We start from the raw sequence: 26,154 nt of genomic DNA on the forward strand, positions 1-26,154 counted from the left end.
ATATATACAGATACATATACATGCATACACATTCATATATACAAACGTGTGTATATACATGTAAGAAAACAGACAGTTTCTAAGAAGAACTGTTATTGGTTCCCTCTATTAAAAGATTATCAATGGCATGTGAAACATTAGTGAAAGTGCTATAAATCAAATCCATTTCTCTCCCTTTTTAGTCCCAAGTCACTACTATACCCAGCTGAACTACATTGACTTCCTTCTGTCATCTGTTAGGCATTTAGCAGAAATACATAGAAACAGGTTTATGTAAAAAGAGGAAAAAGTGCCTGCCTTTGGACAGAGGGCAATGTTAATTGGCAATGCCAGATTATGAATGTGATTGGGTAGGATCAGATTAACTGAGTTCTCTAGGCTCAGACTCTGTCAATCTGTATTCTCTGAAAAGTTTCATTTAGCTTAAACAAGGAAAGTGAAGGCTTTGCTCAGATCATGTGAATATTTCATTCTATTTTCAGGTTTTCTAACACATCAAGATAATTGTATCTATTGAAAGAGTAATGTGGCACAATCTATGGAGGCTTTTGTTCTAATCAGGAGCTTATGTCACATTTATACCTTGGCATAAATACATGTTACAATAGAGTGGGCTGAAAATAAAGTATTTTTTAACTTCTACCCACTCAGTGATAGGAATAGAAAGTATTTATTCTAGGAATCTTACAAAACCAATTCCCTTTTGAATTGTTTACACATGAGCCATTTTATCCACTCTTCTCAGCAATGTTTTTCTTGCTCTTTCCACAACTGTTGCAATTAAATATCATTACACAGGCACTATTTGCCCCCTTTCTCACAATCCTTATAGGGCATGAGCTTTATTTATTTGGGGGTAACTTAATGTTCTTCTTTAATTATGACTTTGGACCTCTTCTCCTTTGAAGGCTACTCTACTCTAATGTGCCATCTTCTCCAAATCTTTCTTAATATGATCTTCCCTCCTCCAGAGTATTCTCCTCCCTTTTTCTTTTCCTTTTTTTTTTTTTAGGCAGTTGGGGTTAAGTGACTTGCCCAGGGTCACACAGCTAGTAAGTGTCAAGTGTTTGGTCTGAGGCCGGATTTGAACTCAGGTACTCCTGACTTCAGGGCTGGTGCTCTATCCACTGTGCCACCTAGCTGCCCCTTCCCTTTTTCAAATGGCTTAATATCTAACACACAACCTATCTCCCCAACCAGATCTATGTTCTATTCTAATACTTGGGAGCATCAATATACACATTTATACTCCCTTAAATATCATGACCTCCTCAAATTCCATGAGGATCTTCAGGATTCTGATCTCTGAAAATCTCCTTTCTGATCACATTATCCTATGCTTCCATCTTCAAACTGCAAATGCAAATGGAGAAGTTTGCAAAGTGTTTAGGTATATTATCTCAGTTGACACAACTTGTTGAAATGAGTGCTATTATTAATCCAATTGTACAGATGAGAAAATTGAGGCAAAGAGAGGTTACATGACCTGCCCAAAGTCACATAGCTACTAAATATTTGAGGCAATATTAACCAAAGGTCTTTCTAACACCAAGTTTAATATTCTCTCCATTGCAACATGAAGTTGTCTCAATATCTTAAAATATTTTCAGTATCAAATATCTCAATATGAAAAGCTCAATTTAGGTCTTTGATCTCATCACCTCTTATCTATTCAGGTAGCTTGCCATGTCAATGGCTAGTTTCTCCTCTAATTTTTATTTTCTGGTTTATCAGCTTGCTCCATCCTGGATCTTCCTAAAGTACATGTCTGGCCACATCACTCCATCCCTACTCCATTCAATAAACTCCAATGACTACATATTACCTCTAGGGTTAAATATGGAATCCTCTTTGTGGCCTTTAAAGGCCTTGATATAACCTGGCCCCTTCCTCCTTTTCTGGCTTTCTTACATCTTACTCCTTTGCACATGCTCGTGACTCAGTGACACTGGCCACCTTGTTGTTTCTTACACAAGACACTCCATCTCCTGAATCTGGAATTTTAATTGTCTGTCCCCTATGCCCTCTCACTTCTCATGTCCACCGTTGGCCTCCCTGGCTCCCTTTAGGTCCCAGCTAAAATCCCACTGTGTACAAATCTTTTTTTGATTGCCCTTAATGTTAATGCCTTACCTCTGAGACTACCCTCAATTTATCCTGTATTTATCTTGTTTACACATATTTATCTGCATGTTATCTCCCCCATCAGCACAGTGCCTGGCACATAGTAAGTGCTTAGCAAGTTCTTGTTTCTTTCTTTTCTTTTTATTTATCTTTCTTTCTATCCCCAATGCTTAGCACAGTGACTGACTCATAATACACTTAACAAATTTTGTTGGTTTGACTTGACTTGTTTTATACAAACATGTTCAGGTATCCATCATCCTTTTAAAAAATCCTCACCTGATCCTTCTATCCCTCAACTTACAGACCCATATTTCTTCACTCTTTACAAGCAAATTCCTAGAAAAAAAAAACTTGTCTATAATTGCTCATTTTACTTCCTTATCTCTTCTGCATGTCTCAGTCCCTTAATGTTATACTTCTGTCCATATTAAACTGAAATTTCTCTCTCCTATTCTACATTCTCTTAATATCCAAATTCAAATGCTGTTTCCCATTACATAGTGTGGAAGGATGTGAGAATGGTGCTTGCTTGGCAGGTAAGTGGATGGTAAAAGATTACCTGGATGGAATGGGGTAAAGCATGGCTTAGGATGACCAGATATAGGGGCCTGTGCAACACACTCTCCAAACAGACTAGCATAGGCTCCAAAAGGAAGTTCCAAAGCTGAGAGGGTTAAGACCTACTAAGAGGATTCAGCAGCAGCACAGCCAAAAAAGTTTCAGTGGTAACAAAGGTGTAGCAGGCGCCAACAAAGAGGATGGCAAGAAGATGCTCAAAGACTATCATGAACAGGTTCTTTGTGACCAATAAACTCCTTGGAATGATTATCCTAAAACTGTTGCCTTTCAAGTACTTTGAATTATATGTGTTTGAAAGAGACATAGCATGACTTGGTTATCTAAGCAATGACCAAGTCATGCACAGAAGGAAGGGCTTGCCATTCTAAGACCTGGTAGTATGACCTGGCAGAAAGATCATCAGGCAGAGAATGATGGGACTTGAATTCTGGTCCTGGTTCAGCTGTTAGGTAATTGTAGGATTTTGGCTCAATGAATTACTCTCTTGATGCTTCAATTTCTTTAGTCAAAAAAATGAAGATAATAATACTCACCCTACTTACTTCAAGGGACAAAATAAAATAATAGATGTAAAAGTTCATTAAAAATTAAAAGACTATTATACAAATGTGAAGTATTTTTATAACTCATTTGTCATGTAACTATGACCAAATTTTCCTGAATAATTTTTCCTTTGTTCTATTTCTTCTAAAGTACAGATACTATTTTTAACCAACTTCATAAAGCTAATATAAAAGGTAAATCTTAAGTGTTATTTTAAGCTAATAAGAATTAAAACAAATCAATACTTAAGAACAATCATTTGAAGTAGGTGATAGATCAAGCTGAATCCAGAAGACTAAAGGAACATGATACTGTGAAAGGAAATTGAATCTGCAGTCAGAGAACTTAAACGTCAGTTTCAGTTCTGTGCCATGTGTGACCTTGAGCAAGTCATTTTCCTATTTGAACCTTAGTTGCCTTACCTTCAAAAATGAAATTGGTTACATTAGATTATTATTAGTAGTAGTGGTAATAGTAGTAATAGTAGGTAGCATTTATATAGCACTTTAAGATTTGCGAAACACTTTACAAAAATTATCTCATTTTATTCTCACGACACCCGTTAGAGGCTGGTGCTACTATTATCCTCATTTTGCAGATGAGGAAAATAAAATAGACAGAATTTAATTGAGTTTCCTAGTCCCATTCAGAGGTAAATCTATGATCCTATATGAGGACAGTATTGTGCAATAGAATGATCACTGGACAGTAAGTCAGAGAATCTGGGTTCAAATCATGACTCTGTTATGCCTTGGGACTTCAGAGGTCATCCATTTTACAGTTGAAGAAACTGAACCCAAGGGAGGTTCAGTAACATGTCTAGGGTCACATAGATATAGTAATAATTACTACTGATATCACCAAGCAAATCTCATCACTTCTCCTTGTCTCAGTTTCCTTATCTATAAAATAAGAGTGGTAATACTGCTATTTCACAGGGTTTTCAGAGGTAAGTATTGTTTAAATCATAGTGTTATGGAAATGTGAGTCTCTTTCTTTATGTGAGCAGTTACCTCTTGTTCACTGATGAAATTTGCTTTCTATGTCATAAAAATTTAACCTAAATATTACTTCTGATTTATCCAAAGCTTTGCCTTGGTAAACTAATAGATCTCCTATTGCTGGAATTTTCATAAGAAAACCAAAGGTTCCTGTTTCTTTATGTCACTGCCTCAGATACTTTTAGCATCCATTACATGTACTACTACTAATAATAATAACAATAATAACTGGCATTTATATTTCACTAAAAGTTATGAAACACTTTCACAAAATAGTATCTCATTTGATCTTCACAACATCCTTGGAAAGGAGCTTCTATTATTATTCCCATTTTACAAATGAAGAAGCTGAGATGAAATGATTTGTCCAGGAAGTTTTTGAGGCAGAATTTGAACTCAGGGCTTCCTGGTTCTAGGCCTAGTGCTCTATCCACATACCACCTAACTGCCTGTTTTACACTTTATAAGAGGAAAATGTTACCACGTTTCCTCCTCCTTGACTGTAGAAAATGGTTTTTAAAAAATATTCTCATACTTAAACTTTGTAAAATAATTTTAAATGCATCTCTATAAATGAAAGAGGAATATGGAAATGTTTATTGAGTTTATTGAGCAACTTCTGTGCTCTGCATAGTGAGTAGAGTGTAGTGTAAAGAGCCTTAAATTTAGAGTCAGAGAACCTAGATTTTCGTACTGACTGTTAATGTGTGTGTGACCCAAGGACACTTCACTACTTTGGGCCTTAGTTTCCTCATCTGCAAAATGGTTTGGAGGTGACTTTATATTCTTTAAGGTGCTTCTCAACTCTAAATCCTATGACTAACCATTTCATAACTTAAAATCTAAAGTGACATAACACAGACACCACATAGACCTAAAAAGAACAGAGAGATCCTATACCAACATGTACTGGCCTTTGATTGCTAACTGTGTTTGCATTTTATTTGTTTTGTTTTGTTTTGTTTTTTCTGTCTTTGCATTTCAGCTAGCTGGACTATGGAGACTGGACTATGGGAGCAATTAGAATTTTTTTGATAATATGACTCCAGTTATTGTACAATAGCTATTGGACCTAAGGAATACCTCTCTATATTCCAGTTCTTAAAGACAATCGTATTCCATAAGGAAATGGAAGCAAGGTTTCCATGAGAAAAAAAAAATAAAACAACACAAAGGTATATGAAATGGAAGCCTCACCAGGAGGTAAAGAGTGGGAGAGTGAGATAGGTAGAAGTGGAGAGGAGGTAAAAAGTGAGAGAGAGAAAGAAGGAAAGGAAAAGGGCAGCTTTACAAGAGATCTCTCTACTATTGACATGACATTGACAGATAGTCGCCTCAGTAACCATGAGCAATAAATCCCCAACTCCTACAACGCTTTGACCTTCCTCTGACTCTCACTAAATGATCCACTGACAGTTCCTGTGGCTCTATTATGTCCTTCCTTGGAGGTCAAAAATCTGCTTCCTCCTCAGAGCATCAAGCTCCCTCCTCTTCAGGGATAGCCTTAGCTCTGTTTTTAGCTTTTTCAATGTATTGATTGGTTGTACTGATTTTTTTTCCTCTTTTTCTTTTTTTTTTTATCTTTAAAAAAATACTATTTGTTACATGAGATGACTCTCTGGGAGAGACAGAGGAGGAATTCTGGAGAAAATTATGATGATATAAAACAGAAGATAGTATTAAAGACTATTTTTTTTTAGGCAATTGGGGTTAAGTGACTTGCCCAGGGGTCAGCTAGTAAGTGTCAAGTGTTTGGTCTGAGACCGAATTTGAACTCAGGTCACCCTGACTTCGGGGTCAGTGTTCTATCCTCTGCGCCACCTAGCTACCCCAAGACTATTTTTTAAAAAGAGAAAATATCCAAGAAGCACCTTCAAAAAAATTCTGGCTACTACTACGTTCTTGGTTAGCAGAAGATCTAGCGTTCTTTATTGCTGCTTTGTTATGTTACAGTCTTGAGGACCTGATCATTACAAGCACCTGTGGCCAGAAACATTCTTCTGTCACAATATTTCTGTTTCATGACTTAAGCTGTCATCATTAATGGGGATCTACCCTTTTTCTTCTTTGAAATTGCTCCCTTTGGGTGCTTGCAACCTCACTCTGTTTCACTTAAGACTCTCATTCCAAGACAAATGGTGGTGAGGTAAAATGACCTATAAATCTATAATCTGATTGATATATACCTTTATACTCTGACTTTAAAAAAAATCAAGATATGCCTTCAATTGAGAAATCTCCCTTTAAAGTACGATGAGTAGAATATTCCATAATGCTTTTCTTTACTTTGTGGTACTATGATCTCCATAATGATGAAGGCTGATTATTTTAGGGTCATAATATTTGCTGATTCATGCTAACAAAAACTGTATAAAACCCTGCACATTAAGGTATTCTGTTTCTCTGTTACTTTGCCTTGGACAGCAAATCCCCAAAGTAATTTAATAAGGCCAGAGGATAATCCTTCATAACCCAGATTCTAAAATGAGCTATAATACTAAACAACATTTTTTCCTGAAACCTAACTAAATGCTCTGCCACCTTTTGTCTGAAGCAAATTTTCAACTGTGATATACCCAGGGGTATATGGGAACCAGCCCTAACTTGCAAGAGCCAATTGTTAAATTTTCAATGTGAACATTTACACTTCACAAATCAGAAATTTATATAAATCAGGGCTTGGTTTATTGTTTTATTGATTATCTAGACTTAATAATGTATTAATAATGAAGATTAGACTTAAAAGTGTGGGTACATACGTTTTTTCTTTCTTTCTGGAAAGCTCAGTTGTTAAATATTTACCAGCAGATCCCTGTTTTGCTCAATAAACATTGTTTGAGTTCAGCAATAGTGTAGTAGGAACTAAGGGTCAATTAAATCATCACTTGACTGTAGGTCTAACATATATATCATATAACAATATTAATAAATAACTGGCATTTACATATCGATTTTACATTTTCAAAGTGCTTTATATTCATTATCTCATTTAAGCCTCACAACATCACTGGATATTTGGGGGCCAGATATAGTTATAGACAAAGAAAACAAGATCCTGCTGAAAACCCGGCCAATAAGCAGCTTTAATCAACTGATAAGTGGGTGTAGACTTCTTCCATGATCTTAAGTAAAAGTTCTACACTATTAATATGGCTGATATGGTACAATGTTGATTGTCAGAATAGCCGAAATCAAATGTAATCATGGCTCAAGGAAGATATGTTTTCAGACTAAGAGGAATATCAAAGAGTAATTGATCCTTGCCTAAGGAAATGCCCCTAGAGGAGAGAACCAATGTACAAAACAACGAAAGTGGGGCTAATGTGAATTGCACCACTATCACTACTCATTTCCTCAACTGTTCCTAAAATTAAATTTTTTAATTAAAAACAACAACAACAGAGAAAGTTAAGACGATTGGCAAAAGTACAAATAATTACCCAGAAGATGTCAATAAATGTTTTGGTCAGGCTTTTGATTTCATTAACCTCTGCTCGTACCTTAAAGGATGAAGAGGTTAGACTAGTCAATTTGTTATGCATCAAACCCATCAAAGACACTGCCTGCCTGTCTATCAAAGTTGTTTTTGTATGCATAATGCAAGTCATATATAGGATTGCAGGATTTGAAGCTGGCAGAGGCCTTGGAGGTCTTCTAACTCCTCCCTCTCATTTGACAGCTGAGGAAACTTAGACCCAAAGAGTTTAAGTGAATTGTTTAAGGTCACAGAAATAGTGAATAACAGAACTGGGGTATTTATGACATTAGGAAAAAATCTATTTCACTAGTTTTTTTTTTATTAAATTCTACTAACTACATTTTATAGAAATACATTCTCCTCTACATAAAGTAGGAAGGGTCAGATGGCAAAAGAGTGAGAAGTACTCAAATCTAAACATCTTTTGGAAGGAAACAGAAGGGAAAGTGTTTGGTTTCAAAACTTAAAAATGGAAAGGACTAATAGTCCTGCTTGGCTGTACTTAGCTGGGGACCAAGTACAACAAAGTCAGGTTCCCCACATTCAGCTCTGTCTGCCCGTCTCTCAATTTGGACAGTGCATACCCACTCCCCCTCCAGTCTAGAAGCATTCCAGCACAGACTGCCAGCTGTAATACATTCCCGGCTTTAGGCCTTTTGACAAGCAACAGACTCACATTGAGCAGCAGGCACAATGGGACCCTATTATCTCTACTACTGTTTGAAAATTAATATAGCTTTGTGAAACCGGGGGCGTTCAGCTCCAGTGGTCATCTTTGTTTGATTCAAAGCTATTAAAAAGGAATATACTGTACAGATACGAGGGTACACAGACACATAGATAAGATGATCTGGTAAACATTCCCTTCAGGTTGATTTCCTTTAGGAAATAGAATTTGTTTTTGAAACCTCATTTGAACATTGGCTTGGACAGCAAGAAGGGTTAGCTCATTAAAAAGGTCTTGCTTGTAGTACATGTGCCTGAAGGATTGCAGGGAAAATAATGTATCCCACTGCTGTGGCTGCTCATTTGTTTGCTTTTTTCTGTGTTATTGGTGTGGGGGAGAGGAAACCACTGGGTACGTGAGTTCAATGGAAGAATGATTTCAATGTAAAAATAAAATTTCTTTTGAAGCTTTGATCCCTAAAAATAATTCTTTTCATTTCCTTTCCAAAATGACCAAGGAAAGAATTGTAGAGAATCCAAAGAGGTAAATTCCTATCTGTCAGTACATTGAAAGACTTATCTGTCTGTAATTGCTCTCTTCCCCCAACATAAACCTAAAGCAGGACTTCTTGATCTTTTTTATATCATAGATTTATTGGCAGTCTGGTGAAGTCCTTTTCAGAATAATGTTTTTAAATGGATAAAATAAATACATAAGATTATAAGACAGTTATCTATCTATATATGTGTGTTTTATACATATATAACATACATGTAACATGTGTGTATGTATATGTGTGTATAGTGTGTCTGTGAGTGTACACACACACACACACACATACACACAAAAGCATCATCTAGATATCATAGTATATCCACTTCCAAGCCTGGAATCAGGAAAGCTCACCTTCCTGAGTTCAAATCTGGTCTCAGACATTTACTAGTCATGTGATCCTGGGCAGGTCACTTAACCCTGTTTGTCTCTGTTTCCTCATCTGTAAAATGAGCTGGAGAAGAAAATGCCAAACTACTCCAGTATCTTTGACAAGAAAAGCCCAAATGAGGTCACAAAGAGTCAGACACAACTGAACAACAATATATTAATAAATTCACAGACCTCCTGAAATCTCTCCACAGACCACTTAAGCACAGAGGTATACTAGAGCCAGCTCAAACTGGCTAGAGAAAGCCAATTGTCAATTCTTTTTTAGTCTGAGTATTTACACCTTGGAAATTAGAAAGCATTTCAAATCAAGGCTTGCTTTATTATTCTGTTGATTATCTAGAAGTGAGAAAGTGATGGAGGAAGCATTATTAATGCAGATGAAACTTGTGTGTGTGCTGCTTTTCAGAGAGCCTTGTTAAACATTTAGTAGCAGTATGCCCCTCCCTTAGGGGTCCTTAGACCCCAAGTCAAGAATTTCTCATTCAGTGAGTGACGTGCTACACCTGCACTGCCCTCCCAGTTAGTTACATCTGCCTTGAACATCTCACCCCAATAACAACAATTTTCCCCCCCACAACAGTCAAAAGAGTGGGGAGAAATTATGACTTACTTCTTTTGGTGTCACAATGTACACCAGGACCCCTATATCCAAGACACCAAGTGTTTTGTCCACCAGAAATGTGGCTCTGATGTCCTCTTCAGGAAGACCACAAGTATTTTTTTTGACCCCACCCCTCCTCTGTTGCCTGATAAAAGCATGTCTGTCTCTTAAGAGATTCAAAAGAAGTTTACTATGGAGAATTCAAAGGGCATATGGGATAGGGAGGGAATAGATTACAAGTAACAAACGAAAAGGTTAATAATTTCACAAATTAAAAAGATTCTTCTAGACACCCATTTCAAGACCAATTCTACTACATTTGCCTACATTTGTTAGTTTCCACCTCTTTAACTTCCTGCCTAGTCTTAACTTTGATGTCAACTCGGTTAGTGTTATTGCTGGGGACTGGCTGGCCAGGAATGCTATTCTCAGGCCCCTAGAAGATGCTGCGTCAGCCATTAATTTTGGGTTATAGGAGTTTGGAACGCAGGCAAGAACTGCCTCGAAATAACAGAGCTTTGCTGAGAAAACTGGGTGTTAAGATAACACAGAAACTAGTAGATCTAGTGAAATTTACTTTATATCAAGTTGTTAAGAGACTATTCAACTTGTCAGTTTATAAAATGGTCCCAGAAAGCGGTTAGGACCTACGAAGACCATTAATTGGAATCATCTATCACCTATAGACATCAGACTCCTTGATAAACAGAAGGAAAGAAAGAATGGTCAATTATCTAGCAAACTCAAAGGAGAAGAGACTACCCACCAATCGTAAAAGGTCTGTCAGAGCCATATAATAGCTCAGAAGGTGTTGTGCCAAGTGAAGAAACCCTGTGAAGAAATACAAAAATCTTTCCTAGGACTGAATGGGATCCCTGTTGGGAGGAGACTGGGAAGTTAAACACCAAGGACGCAAATCTCTAGCCAGAACTTTAGCCCTAAAGACCCCTAGAATACAGTGACAACCTATAATAATTAAAAATTCTAAAAACCAGTTTGGTTCCTCAGTAAGTTCAGATTTAGGAATCAAGGACTGTAGCTTTGATGAAAATGATGATCTACCTATCAACGAGTTCTGGTATGGATGCAAAAATGTTTGATCCATACCTAGTGTTCTAGCCTCGAAGAACTAGAAGCAAACAACACTAACAGTAACAACAGTAACAAGACTAACTTATGACACAGTAGGAGAAACCGGGGAAGCAGACATACATGGTAGCAAGACAGTAATACTGTTTGCCCAGCAATGTATATGCCTTACGTGGAATTGCTTATGGTAGCGTATGCCATATGTTACATGTGCTAATTATTGCTAGCATCTTGAATGTATAGCAGCTATATCTGTCTTAGTTCTACATAATTTTGTTGTTTGGGATATCCTCATCATCCTGTAAGATTTTACACACTCTAGTATTCCGCTTTCATCAATACTCTCCGCCTCTCTGATTGGCGAGTGAGGCCAGGAATTCCCAACGTCCGTTTGAGAAGAGAGTTCAGCTCAGACATCTCCTCGTTTCTCACTTGGCAGCAAATTATGATTTTCTGACTGACTCTGATTTCAATAACCAGTGATTTCCTCTCTAATAAGAAGTGGTTCATTTTATTATAGTGAATATTGCTCAAACTTGCTACATACTACATAGACCAATTCTTCTATAGGAGAAAGCATTTACAGATGTGAAATTTCTCAGTAGGTTTTAACATCTTTCATTTCTTGATCCCATGTGATATTTTCCAATGTAGTTTTTGTCATCTTCCTTATGCACTTTTTCGATGAAGTCATCAACTATTAATGAATGCATTGACTTAGTTTGCAGGCTCTTAGGTTCTCCATCTAATTTCTTCATTTCATCATCTACACCAGCTTTGTGTTGCATGAGGTACGATTATTTTAATATATCTGTCATTTATATAGGACTTTATGGTTTGTGAAGTGCTTTACATATATCATTTCATTTGATCCTCATAAATAGCCTATGAATTTGGTACTATTATTATCTTCATTTTATAGCTGAAGAAATTGAGGTTGAGAAGGTGGTGAAGCAACTTGTTCACAGTCATACAGCTTGTTAGTATCTGGGGCAGGATTTTACTACAAGTCTTCCTGACTCCAAAACCAGCACTCTATCTACTGCGACATACTTATACCTCCAAACCATCTTCATGGTAGCCTCTGTACCCAGTCTCATCACAAGCACTCCAAGATGAAATGACAAAGTATACCATCAGATTACATTTTTGCTAATTCTCATGATGAAATCAACTCTACTTTTTATTTTCCTGCCTTTCAAAGGAGACACCCTTATATTTAGCATAACTTTATTTATGTCTTCCATTTTCAGTTATAGGGAGAATAAGCAATATATATGTGATTTCTCCAACAACATATGAATTCATTGACCATTAAGGGAAAAAAACAATATTATGAGAATTGACAATTAAATTAATGTTTGCAAACATTTTAAGAACTAAGTAGTTTTGGGCACTTTCTAACTCCCTGCTTTCTGCCATTATCACTATAGAAATGGCAAGGAATGTATGTTGATTTTATGCACATATAAGTTTCTTGAGAGCAAGGACTTTTCTCTCTCTTTATATAGAATGAACCTAGCACACAGCTTTGTATGTAGTAAGCACTTAAAATAAATGTCAAACTGTGACTAATACAGAAATATTTTTACGTGATAGTACATATATAAACTATACCAAACTGCCTACCATTTCCAAAAGAGGGCAGGGAGGGAGGAAGATTTGGAACTCAAAATCTTGTAAAAATGAATGCTAAAAGTTTCCTTGACATGTAACTGGGGAAAAATAAAATACTATTTTCTAGAAAGAAAGAAAATAACAGTAAAAGAAAAAAAAGAACTGTTGAATAGAATTAAATTGAATTTATCTTTTTTTTTATCATGGTCAAATAATTCATCACCACATGTAACCTTCAGATGTTTAATGTTTCTATACTTAAAAAGCAGAACAATCTACAAATAGGTCTTTATATTTCTCTTCTCCTTTCTACCTTCTACCTACAGACCTTTATAACCCCCAATCTTATAAAACTATGCTAAGAAAGAATGGGAATCTAACGGAGTAGCCACAAATTGGGGAATGGATAAACAAGTTATTGTACATAAATGTGATGGAGTACTGTTGTACTGATCTGTTATCAGCAACAACCAACCAGGACTCCAAATGACTAATGATAAAATATGCTGCTCACCTCATGGTAGAAAGTGAAAAACTCAGAAGGAAAAATGAGACAATTTTTTTCAGAAATTTATTTTGATGGCCTATGCATATTTGCAATGGGTTTTCTTTTGTCAGTTAGGGGGAGTGGTGGAGTGGGAAAGTGAGAAAGAAGATTCTGACTGATTAAATAAATAAATAAATAAATATTTAAATGACATTAAATTACATTAATAAGAAAATAACAAATTGAATTAAATAAATAAAACAAAATATTTTTAATTAAAAAAATAATACCTTGCTAAGCTTTTGTATTTATTCCCATACCCCAGAAAGGAAACTATAAAGGCAACCCCCTCTGCACTGGACAAGTACAATCCAAATAACTCATATTAGGATGAGAGGGCAAAGTCCAGGCTTTACTCCTTTGCATCATGGGTCAGTCCTTGCCCTCTCCAGATCTAGGATCATGCACTTAATAGGAACTCTTTATGTTCCTACAGAAGACTGAAGCTCAGGAATTCACATCACACACAATGACTTTGACGGTTCTATTTGTGCTCTTTTATACACCCAGGCCAAAGGATGGTTTTTGCTCACAAAAGATTAAGCCAATCAAATCATCCTTAATAAGGCCCACTCTATACGTTTTTTTTGTACCCATGAAGGCATCCCTTGATATCAAAGTATTTTACTGAAAAAAAATCAGTGCATGGGAAAATAAGAAACAGTTATTTTTTGGGGATGTTTGCTCCCATTTAAGAGGCAGAATGGTAGTTCCTCAAACAAAATCAAAGCTCTAAACAAAAGCTATATTTTCTAAACCTTATCATGTTGAACAAACTCTCCTGTGATAAGAATTTTTCACTCCCTTTGCTTCAGTTAAAAATTGTAGTTCTTAAAAATCACAACAGGATGGCTAAGGTTCTGGCACTTCCTGTTGGTTGCACCATACACTATAGACTAAGAGAGATCTTAGTATAAGACTATAAGCATAAGAGAGTCCACAGTCAATAAGCACAATGAGGATGAGAGCAACACTATTCTGGTCTCACCAAGAATTCAGTCTGATAAACTGTCTATGTCTTGATAAATAAACTAGGTACACTCAGACCTAACATTTGTCGGTTACAACTTAAACCCTATAATGAATAGTATTACTATGGTGTCATAGGTAATACTATTACTTTATTATAATTGAAACATCAATGGAGTTGGAGTTGGAAGGCCCAGGATCTATTCCCAGTTCTTTTACTTACAAACTGCACAAACTTGCATGAGGAAAAACTTCGCTTGTTTCCTAACTTGTGAATTTAAAAAAAAAAAAAAAACTCATGTTTATATAACTACCTCACAAGATCATTCTGAAGAAAAAACTTTGTAGTCTAGAAAGTTGTATATACATAATGATAATAGCTGGCATTTTATATGACTTAAAAACGTGCAACATGATTTGTGATTCAGACATCTCATTTCCCACCCTGCTACATTCATTTGGGACTTCATTGACTTCTCTATCATGCCCAATGATGGGAACCTTCTCCCTGAGTCCTCTCACTTTTCAGTTTCCTTTTGCGTATTGTCTTCCCCCATTAGATGGTAAACTTCTCGAGGACAGGAGGCTTCTTTTTTCATTTTGCATCCCGAGTGCTTAGCACAATGCCTAGCACATAGTAAGTGCTTACTAAACGTTTTTTGACTATTGACTGTGCATTATTTTATTTGGACTTCACTACAACCCAGTGAGTTACATGCTACCAGTATTATTAACCCCATTTTACAGATGAGGTAATAGAGGCTCAGAGAGGATAAACAATTTGCCCATAGTCCCATAGCCAGTAAAGATTAAAGATGGAATTTGTTTCCAGTTCTACCTAATTCCAAGTCCAGAAATCTGTTTATAACATAGAGAGAGGATATGTTTACTGAAAGGATCAGTGTGGCCATCAAATCTCTGAACCACAAGCATGTAACCATTTCATATAAACCAAGGAGAACTGAATAAGGGATAATGATATAAGTGGATGTTATACATAAATCCATAAAAGTAGCCTACTCACTTTCCGAAAACAGTAATCTAAAGGAAGGGGTTGCAGAGTCTCCGCCAAAATAAGACATAATGGTATAATTGTCTGCTCACCCCTAAGGAGAGGTCAAATTGCAGTAGCTCAATCACATACCAATTTCAGCAGGAAGATGTGTGATTTGGTTTTTTGGCAAATCCAGAATCCTCATTGCCTGAAAGAGCTGAATATAAGTAGGAATAGTCTGAATCAGAGTATTTTCTATGTGCCATTCTTTCAGATGGGTCTGTTCCCGTAGGAAATCTGGGAATTCCTAAAATGGAACAAAATTATATGAATCAGAACTATCAAGGGAGTAATTTGGTGCTCATTGACAATGATACATACACATACACAGATACATATATACATACACATGACAATATATACCATGGTCAAATAAAACAGTATGTTACCAAAAGGGTTAGCTATTAAACTTTTATCTACATAGCCATTTACCAAATAAAGCATGAGAGGATCATAGACGCCATTTACTTTAGTTTCAAAGATTTGTCCACTTTTAAAAATGCAATGAAGAGACAATAGTTTTTGAAAATCAGCTGCTTGGTAAAACAAAGAAAGAATGGTTTTTTTTTTTTGAGTGGGAGAAGAGGGAGATACTGTAGAGTCCTTAACTTACATTAAGGCAATTTAATACTTTTAATGATTTTTACACCTTTTCCCTTAATTATATTCATAAGTTACCAATGAAGCTTCTATAATTTCACTGCATTTTTCTCAATGGTATACACATGATAGATGTCCCTATTGGCCTATGTGAAAATAGCTCCAAACAGCAGAAAGAGGTTGACTTTATAAGATACTTATTAAGAACATTAGAGAGTCAAGTCATCTGTGCTTTAATCCTAGAGCATGACTAATTAACTGGGTAACCTAGAGCAAGTTGTTTTATGTGGAGACCACTGAGACCAAGGAGGGCCATTAATGTTTGCACCTGGGAATCAACCAAAATGACTAATACCACCTCTTCTTCTCCTACTCCCTGTGTTGGTGAATCACCAACTGCCTAAATATAAACCAGATCCTTCCTCAAACCCCTAGTTCCCGTTCTTTTATACTGATTCAGCACAACTGTACCCATTCCATGTCTCACTTCAGCCTCTTCTACTGTGCCCTCTGGAATTCTGTTCCATAATTAACCTTCATTTTAGTCTTCTTCCTGTAAGACTTCTTCCATTTACTCACACTGTTAGGGATTTGTCTCCCCCAGATGTAACTGTAGCCCTAGCCACCTCTCTACCACTGACTGCCCTTTGTATAATGCTCCCCAACATACTGATCCTGGAAGAGGAGTTGTTATGCTTGTTGCTCCCCTATGCCATTTCCAGAATATCTCTTTATTGCCACCACTCCACATCTTCTATATGTCATTCCATTCAAACTACTCAATCAATATCCTAGTAGCAATTTTTAATTGCCCCCCACCCAGGGAATTCTCCCTGCTTTCATAAGAAATTTAGTACTTCCCTTATAGTCTTCTTCTCTACTTTAATTTTTGTCCTTTTACTGGAGACATCATGTTGATGCCTCCTCAAACATTCTAACCCCTCCACTCAACCTCAGTTACAGACAAGGAGGGCCACATCCTTGCTCCCATCATCATTCACAAAGTGTTACACTTCAATGGGCAAAAACTTTGAAGTACTTTTATCAAACCATAAGCTCCAATCATTCTCTCTCTCCCTAAGTTTTATCCCCCTTAAACCTATTATGTGTTCTCAAAATAACCTGCAATCTCTATTCCCCTCAGCTCTTTCACAATCTATCATTCCTGCTCGAACCTCATTTTTCATCCTTCTGAATCTGAACTCGATAGTTAACCAGTTCAACTCTATGGTATTCTATGCTCTTGAATCCTTTGTTTCCCCTAAACCCTCAACTTCTCTAAGCTGATACCTTGTCATACTCCAACCTTGGATTATTCCAACCCTCTTCTCCTTCTGTTCCTACTCATGTGCTGCTAAATGGAAGAAATCACAAAACCAAACTGAATCCACTACAAATTTATGGCATACAACCCTTTTGGAGGGAAAGGACTCATGGATGATAGCATCATTTTTGTTGTAATAAAGAACTAGAAACAAAGCCGGTGCCCATCGACTGTGGAATGGTTGGACAAACTATGTCAATAAGAAATGATGAAAATCTAGGAGGACTTTTATGAACTGTTGTAAAGTCAAGCAAGCAGAACCAGTGGAGCAATTCATGCAGTGTTTATAACATTATAAAGGAAAACAGCTACATGGTACAGTGGTTAGAGTGCCAGGACTGGAGTCAGGAAGTCTTATCTTTCTGAGTTCAAATCTGCCTCAGATATTTACTACCTGTATGGCCCTAAGCAAGTCACTTAACCCTGTTTGCTTCAGTTTTGACATCTGCAAAATGAGCTGGAGAAGAAAATGGCAAACCACTTCAGTATCTTTGCCAAGAAAATCCCAAATGGAATCATGAAGAGTCAGACATGTCTGATAATCACTGAATAACAACAACAATGGAAAACAATTAAGAAATATTCAAGAACTATGATCAATGCAAAGATCAGTCACAAGCATAGAAAACTGATGATGTGTCCCATTTCTTTGCAAATAAATATAGAATCAGACATCAATTTTCAGACACAACTAATGTATACACTTGTTTTGTATGACAATATTTTTATAAGGCAGGGTTTTTATTTAGGGGAGAAGAAAGTTGAGATTGAGATAATGATATTTTAAAAAGGAAGGAAATTTGAGTGTCACTGGATCACTAAAAATAAAAGCAAGTAAAAGAAAGACAGAATTTCAAAAGGGGATACAAACAAGCAGGACAGTTTTGGAACTACCATGTTATATTTGAAATATATCGAACAAAATGCAAAATGAAGATTCATGTTTCATATTCAGTCCCCCTTTCTCTATTCTTTCTTGTATTGAAAAATGTTCATTTTTGTTGATCTTTTTCAAGTTCATAATGGTAAAAAGGAAAAATTAAGAACAGATTATCCTTTTTCCCTTCTTTAATTGATTTTCCCCACTTCCCATAGAGTCTATTTCAAACCTTCTCTTCCCTCCTCAATTCTCTCATACCATCTTCTTTCCTTTCCTTGTTAACCAAGAACCTCATTTTGTATTTTATTTAAAAAGTACATCCCATTCTACAGTTCATCTCTATGTCTTTACATCACTCCTTATTCTCTCTTTTACTCCAGTCCTTAGTGAAGTGACTCTTCTCCCCATGCCTCTAACTGTAACCTCTATTGCACCCCCTACCATTTTGTCCAGCAGATTTCCCTCCCAAATCATTCTTTCTCACCAACCTTCAATCTCTTCCTGTCCAGTAATTCCTCTCTTTTGTCTAGAAACACATCTATCCTGAAAAAGAGGTTCACAAGACCCTACATGAAGCTGTATGTCCTGTATCTCTTCCCACGTTTTCCTCCAAATTCCTTGAAAAAAGTTGTCTATACTCAGTGCCTCTACTTCCTCTCATCCCTTTCCATGTTCTGAAATTCTAATACTCTTCCATCTGACTGTGACCTTCTATCTTTTCATCTCTTCCTATGCCTTACTTCTCTTAAATCTATTCTTTCTCTTCCGTCCTTGTCTCCACTTTCTCTCTTCTCCCTCCTCCATTTGTAATCTGGTTTCTGACTTTACCTCTAAACTGAAACTGCTTTCTCCAAAGTTACAAATGATGTCTTAAATGACAAATATAATGGATTTTCCTCAGGCCTCAATTTTTCTCAAACTCTCTCCAGTATTTGATACTTTTGATCGTATTCTCCTCCTCTATATTCTCTCCTCTCAGTTTTTTTGTCATACTGATTGCTTCCTATCTATTGGCTCCTCATCCTCCTCTGCTGGTTCATCTTCCTTTGCATATGTTCTGTATGTTAGTGTACTATAAGACTGTTCCTTGCCTTCTTTTATTCTGCCTGTCTGTCTCTGTCTCTGTCTATCTCTGTCTCTCTCTTTGTCAATTACTCTTTTTCTATCCCTCTCTCTGTTCTGTCTCTCTGTCTCTGATTCTCTGTCTCTCTCCCTCTCTATCTCTCTCTTCCTCCCTCCCTCTCTTCCTTTTTCTCTTTCACACATACACATATACACATTTTTTTTTCTTATGGTAAACAAATCAACTTCCATAAACTTAATTATTATCTCTATGCAAATGACTCCAAGATCTGTATTTCTGGTCCGAGTGTCTTTTTCTTGAGATTTAATCATACATCTCCAACTACTTTTTACACATTTCACATTGGAAGTCCCATTGGCATCTCGAACTCAATATATTCAAAATTAATATAACTATCTGTACTGGTAAATGCTTAGTAACTGGCTCTCCAAAAAGAAAAAAATATTACGTGATATACTTTTAAATATAATCTGCATCAATAACATTTTGACCATAACTCTTATTAGTCTAGACAGTCAAGAAAACACACTAATCACTGATTTGTAGTATTTGTCAATTTCTGAAGTGTAAATGTTCACCTAGAAGATTTAACAACGGGCTCCTTTTAGCTGGCTCAAGTTTGATTTGAACTGGCTCAAGTACATTCCTGTTTTTTTTTTTACCCTTCCAAACACATTCCTCTTTCAAACTTCTCTATTTCTATTGAAGACACTACTATCTTTCTAGTCACCCAAGTTTGTAGCTATGATATTACTCTCACTCACCCCATATATCTAAGCTTTTGCCAAATCTTATATTTCCTACCTCCACAATATCTTTTGCATCTGACATCTCCTATGACCATGACCCTAACTCAGGGCCTAATCAATTCCTGCCTGGGCTACTGAAATAGACTTCTAATTATCTTCTGTGAATCAAGTCTCTACATTCTGAACTTATCTACCAAAGTATGCTTCCTAAAGTATAAGTCTAACCCTGTTGCTCCCTTACTTAATCAATTATGAGGGTTTTGTATCACCTCCAGGATCAACTCTAATGGGTTGAAAGAGTTAATGCAGACTCCAAGAAATAGTTTGTGCACAGGAAAAATCTGGATCAATAATTTTAATCTATAAACTTCAAAATTAATTTTCTTGGGCATTCATTTTATTACTGTTGAGTAAGTAACAAGGTCAGGGTCACTATCTTTCATTTTGACTATGTAGCTCTCTTAGCAAAAATATAACTCAAGCACCACCTCCTACAGGAAGTCTATTCTGATCCTTCTCCTCATTCTTAGTACCGTTGTCTCCATATTACTTTGCATATATTTTGTGCAGAATTAAAAGGATTGATCAGGGAGTCCTCTAACCAATTGAGTGTCACCAGTTTACTTGATCAAATTATAGGATGTAATGGGCAGGCAACATCAAGAATGAGGAGTTAAGGTAGTTGCATTTGCACCTTATCAAAGGATATAACACCTTAACATTTTGAATGAGCCCTTTCCTTTTTATACAGTGTGTGAGATCTTGAATAACTCCCACCCTGAGTGGCTTACTTGTAGGTTGTAAAGGGTGAAAAACTGGAAAAGACTCATCCAGTGCTTGTAAAGGAAGGAAGGATAAAGAAGTGTTTCTATTTTGTTGCTATTTTAAGTGATATAAAAAAACTTCTTCCCTCAATATGATGGAATTAGAGAGCAGTTTGTGATGAATGTTTGAAGGATCAGCTACACCCCTGGTAACATTTTAAAAGGCAGCCAGGTCTACAGATAAGAAATACTCTCTGGGAAATCAGTCAAGACAGAAGCACTATAATGTGAGAGACATGCATCCCTTGTAGTTGAAGAGAAAGCTGGCTGTGGAAGTCTAGTAATCCTGAAGAATCTCCTCTCTCTTCATCACCAATGACATCTTACGCAGAGCATGTTGCCCAGTAGGACGTGGGGCATTCATCAGAGAAGTTCAGCTGTGGAGACAAACTGAACTCCAGAAAAAGAATCTGAGGAACACAGCTGAGCAGTCTGCCAAAAAGAGGTTTAGTGCCCAGGAGAAGAGGACCTCCAAAAGATGAGGAAGAGAGTTAGAGCCCTGCAATGCTAGAGGTGGAAATTGCCTTTGCCACACATGCCTTTCAATATGTGTTTTCTTCCCAGTGATGCTGTGAGTAATTAGGGAGATGGTACTGCAGTTTTATAGGAAGAATGTTTTGTTACTACTGTTCAGGCTATGCTATTTCACTAAATGCCTTTTCTTTGAGCTAATTATATTCTCTGAATAACTGGAGTAAAGGTATTGAATGCATTGTTAGAGGTTTGAGAGTTATGATTTTAAGAATACAAACCAACTAAGTTCCTTGAACTTGGGATAGGCACTCCACCAAGGGTCCCAACTTAATATACAAGTTTTGGAGAGATGTAACATTTATATTAGCTTTTTTGTGCACCATCTCCTTGAAGAAAATGTAAGCTTCTTGGGGGCAGCAACTGATTCTTTTTTTAACTTTGCAGTTCTGGTATGTGGCATGATGTTTGGCATATGGCATTTAATAATAATAGCTAACATTCACATAGTGTCTGCTATAGGCCAAGCACTTACACTAAGCATTTTACAATTATTATTTCATTTTATGCTCATAAAAACCCTATGAAGTAAGCGTTATTATCCCCATTTTATATATGAGAAAACTCAGGCAAACAGAGGTTAATTGACTTGTACAGGGTCACACAGCTAGTAAGTATCTAAGGCCACATTTGAATTCAGGTCTTCCTGACTCCCAGAGCAGCTAGGTAGCATAGTGGATAGAGTGCCAGGCCTGGTGTCAGGAAGACTCATCTCCCTGAGTTCAAATCTAGCCTCAGACACTTATTATCTGCATTACCCAGGGCAAGTCACTTAATCCTGTTTGCCTCAGTCTCCTCATCTGTAAAATGAGTAGGAGAAGAAAATAGAAAACTACTTCATTACCTTTGTCAAGAAAATCCCAAATGGAGTCACGAAGAGTCAGATAATTGAAAAAACTCCACAACAACTTCCTGACTCCAAGCCCAGAGCTCTGATCACTCTGCCACCTAAGTGCCTCAATTTATTTATTTAATAGTTGTTGAATGAATGAGTTAGTTGATGCAAATGATAGAATGATGAAAGATAATACAGTCCTTAGAAGAAAAGCCACTGTAAAGTTGGCACTAATTCCACAACACCAAATCTAGAGCTTTACTGAAATCCTGCAAACATTTAGCCCATATATAACTCTGCAGGGCTTTTTTCCCCTTTCTGATATGGACCATTTCATTCTCTGCTTCATTTTCCCACTAGGTGTACATTACAATGTAATCCATCTCATATCTTTGTCAGTTTATGACAGCTTGAAAAAATAAAATGCTTGGATTGCCTCAAGGCTGGTAATGAGAAATCTTTCCAACTTCCCATAGAATTTTTTTATGGGCTTCACAGTTTTCTGCACCCAAAAAAATGCCTTTGCTGTTCAAAGTTGTCCTTTTTTTGCCCCCTTCCCAGCTTTTATTTTTGCTTGTCTTTATTACATTTATTCCATTTTTGCTTTATCATGTTTATTGCAATATCTTTGATCCGTGATTGACGAGACATAAAAATCAATAGCTTACCCATAAATGGGTATCTCTGCCATCAATTAATTCAAGATACTGGGATACTAGCAGATATTTAGAGAGATTCCCAGGCAGAGTATAGTGTCTCTGTGTATGTATGCATATACTTATAAAATGTAAATGAATATGATTTTATTTTCTATACATTATTTCATCTGAGTCTCACAAGAACCTATGAGGAAGGTACTAAAGGCATTACTAAGTCCATTTTACTGATGAGGAGTCTGAAGTTCAGAGAGATGATATGATTTACCTGCCTCTAATCCTATGGCTATTGTATTAGAGTCATGTCTTGACTCCAAGTATAGTAGGAAATGTTGTAAAATCTTGTCTCAAGAAAAATGATAACTATTTAAGAATGATATTTCAGCTTTAAAAATGGTGGAGTGAAAGGGGAAAGGAAGATAGATAAGATACTGACCTGATAATAAGATCAAAGATTAAACTTTTAGGGGCAGCTAGGTGGCGCAGTGGATAGAGCACCAGCCCTGGAGTCAAGAGGACCTTAGTTCAAAGCCGGCCCCAGACACATAACAATTACTAGCTGTGTGACCCTGGGCAAGTCACTTCACCCCATTGGCTAGCAAAAAAAAAAAAATTAAGCTGTTAGTATTGTGGGGCTGGTGGCTCCTTTGTCTCATAGATATCCTCCAGCTGGACATGGCAACATGTCTTTTAAAGGCCTTTCTTACTCATGCTGTTATTAAGAACACATTTCTAAGAACCCAGATAATGCTGAAGTTCCCCTCTAGCATGCCCACCCTTATTTGCTTTCCTCCAGAATATGCCATGGCCTTTGATTATGAGATGTATTAATGTGCATTATTTCTACACTCAAAAGTACAATTTGGAAACAGTGATTGATATTTGAAAAACCTACTTTTTTGCTGCAGTAATAAATTATTTAAGACAGCTGCCTTTTGAATAAATCCAGTTCTTAATTTCCTTTGGAAAACTCTTAATTTGTTTGATCAATTTAATTCCATCAACATTTTAAAAGTGCCCATTATATGCAAGGTACTACTATACAAAGACAAGAACAACATAGTCCCTGCCCTCAAGAGGCTTATATCATGGAGTGGGAAAGGGACGGGAAATAATGGTGTGGTGATGAATAAAACATATATAGTAAAAAGTACAATACAAGGAAAATTGAAGAAGGAGAAAGAAATAGCAATTAGCACTACCCCATTTTGGGAGTCCTGGACAAAGTATTATCAATCTCATTAGCAAAATTTTTTTGAAGTTAACAGACCACAGATTAAGAACCCCTGTTCTATGTTGGTTGGTGATCTTATCAGTTCCAGTGGGTCCAATTATCCTATCTATGCAGACAATTCTCAGATCTATCCAGCCTTAACTTCTGTCCTGACCTCCAGTCCCATGTATCCAGTTGTCTGTTGGACAATTTGATCTAGATATCCCATAAAAATTCTCAAACTCAACATGTTTAAAAAAGAACCCATTATCTTTCCCCTTTTGTTCTTCTAAACTCCTCTATTACTTTCAAGGGCACCACCACGCCCAAAGGAACACAGGATCACAACGTCAGTGTCATCCTCAACTACTCACAACACTTAACCCACATATTTGTTACCAAGTTTTGTCATTTCTAAGTTCACACCTCTCCCATATGTTTCCCCTTCTCTCCACTGACAGAGCTATCATCCTGGTGTGGGGCCCTTATTATTTCGAGCATGGCCTATTGCAGTAGCCTTCTGGTGGGTTTTCCTGCCCCAATTCCCTCCCTATTCTGTACTGTCCTAAGTTCATCTTCCTTAGTGATTTCCTAAGTGATTTCCAAAGTGATCTTCCTAAAGTGCAAGTTAGATTAGGTCACATATTCCCACATTCAATAGTGGTTCTTTGTTCTTTATTATCTCAAGATCAAACAGAAAATTCTCCATTTGGTTTTTAAATCCATTCACAATCTGACTCCTTCCTACCTCTCCAATCTCCTTACACTTGACTCCCCTTACACTTGACTCCCCTCTACATACCCTACAATCTAAAGACACTGCCCTACTTGCTGTTCCTCACATAGTAACACTGTCTCCAAACTTTAGCCCACTTACACAAGCTCTTCTTCATGCCTGGGACGTTCTCTTTCCTTACTTCAGCCTCTTGTATTCTCCTTGAAAAGTCAGTTCAAATCCAATTTTCTTCAAGAAGCCTTTCCTGGGCCAAACCACTGCTAGCAAGTTCAACTTGAGATTACCAAAAATTCATACTATATTGTGTATATGATGCGCACATACATATAGGTTTACGTTCATGTGTCTTGTATGGCTTACATGTTGTCTCCACCATTAGAATGTGAGCTATATGAGGGCAGGGAATGTGATTTTACTTTCTTTGTAGCCTCAGCACTTAGCACAGAGTCTGTTACATACCTAATAATATCTAATAAATATTTGTTGATTGACTGAGTGCTTCTGGTGGGGGAAAAAAGTCACCACTATGTAACTTGAAAAAACCAACTATTCAGTTATTTGCCATTACAAATATCTTTAGAGTTGCTGAAATGAGATGTTGTGTGAGTCTAGAGAAGTTAGCATAGCTTAACTTCAACAATAATAACAATCACAGTAATCATAGTGATAATAATCTTCCATCATGTCCTTTTCTGATTCTTCCTTGCAGCCTGAAATAACCCTGCATTGTCAAGGGTTATTCCAATAGAGCAAAGGCTCTCACAGGTTCTACCATGGTCCTTAGTACAGTCTGGGAAACAGTCTGAGTATTTTCTGAACTGAATCATAAAAGGGTCATCAATAGTAGGCTGGCCAATTGCTGATGATTTCTTTGCCTATGGCAACCTATGAAACAAAGGCAAATTCAAAATGACAGTCCTCCAATGATGTTGGCAGAATAACAGGAAGGGAGAGAAGAGGGCGCTAAAAATCACACAGGTTTTTAGACCATCTCTAAACTTTAACTGTTGCTACTCTAAATGTAATCCTCCTGTCCAATGACTAAACATACCTAGAAGAAGAGGGAATGAATTGAATCTGTTTTGTCCTTCTCACTATTAACTTCATCAGAAGAAGTGAATTATGGGTTCTCTTTAGAGAGGCAAAGAAAGAAGTTGGTTTCATCCTGTGGGCAAAGGCAACAAGAAACATTTCACTAATGATAAGTATTTTCAAAAAGACTGTCATGAAAACCATTGTAGCTTATGTATCAACATCTGTTGCTAAGAATGCATGAGTAGAGAAATTCTACAAATAATTCAATAAGGGCCTCCAAATTAGGTTAGATTAGATTAGAAATATGACATTCTGGATCTATCTGAAGGAGAAAAATGACTACAGCCAGAAACCTGTCCATTCAGATACTAGAAAAGGGGAAGAAACTTTTCCATTAGAGCTATGCTATCTTGTGGAAGGGAGGAGAAGAGTAAGCATTTATATAGCACCTACTATATACACCACTCTCC

General features: G+C 36.8%; 1 protein-coding gene across 1 annotated transcript in view; it reads right to left on the minus strand.

Moving 5' to 3' along the window:
- Positions 1-26,154, minus strand: part of LRRC2 (leucine rich repeat containing 2) — a 136,943-nt gene that overhangs the window by 48,626 nt on the left and 62,163 nt on the right. Inside the window, exon 3 of the mRNA XM_027874424.1 lies at positions 15,308-15,464. Within this exon, the coding sequence (XP_027730225.1) occupies positions 15,308-15,464 (157 nt within the window). The remainder of the gene's footprint in view (positions 1-15,307; positions 15,465-26,154) is intronic.

This window comes from Vombatus ursinus, unplaced genomic scaffold (genome assembly GCF_900497805.2).
Source record: "Vombatus ursinus unplaced genomic scaffold, bare-nosed wombat genome assembly UNPS02014807.1, whole genome shotgun sequence".
In the NCBI taxonomy this organism is placed as follows: Eukaryota; Metazoa; Chordata; class Mammalia; order Diprotodontia; family Vombatidae; genus Vombatus; species Vombatus ursinus.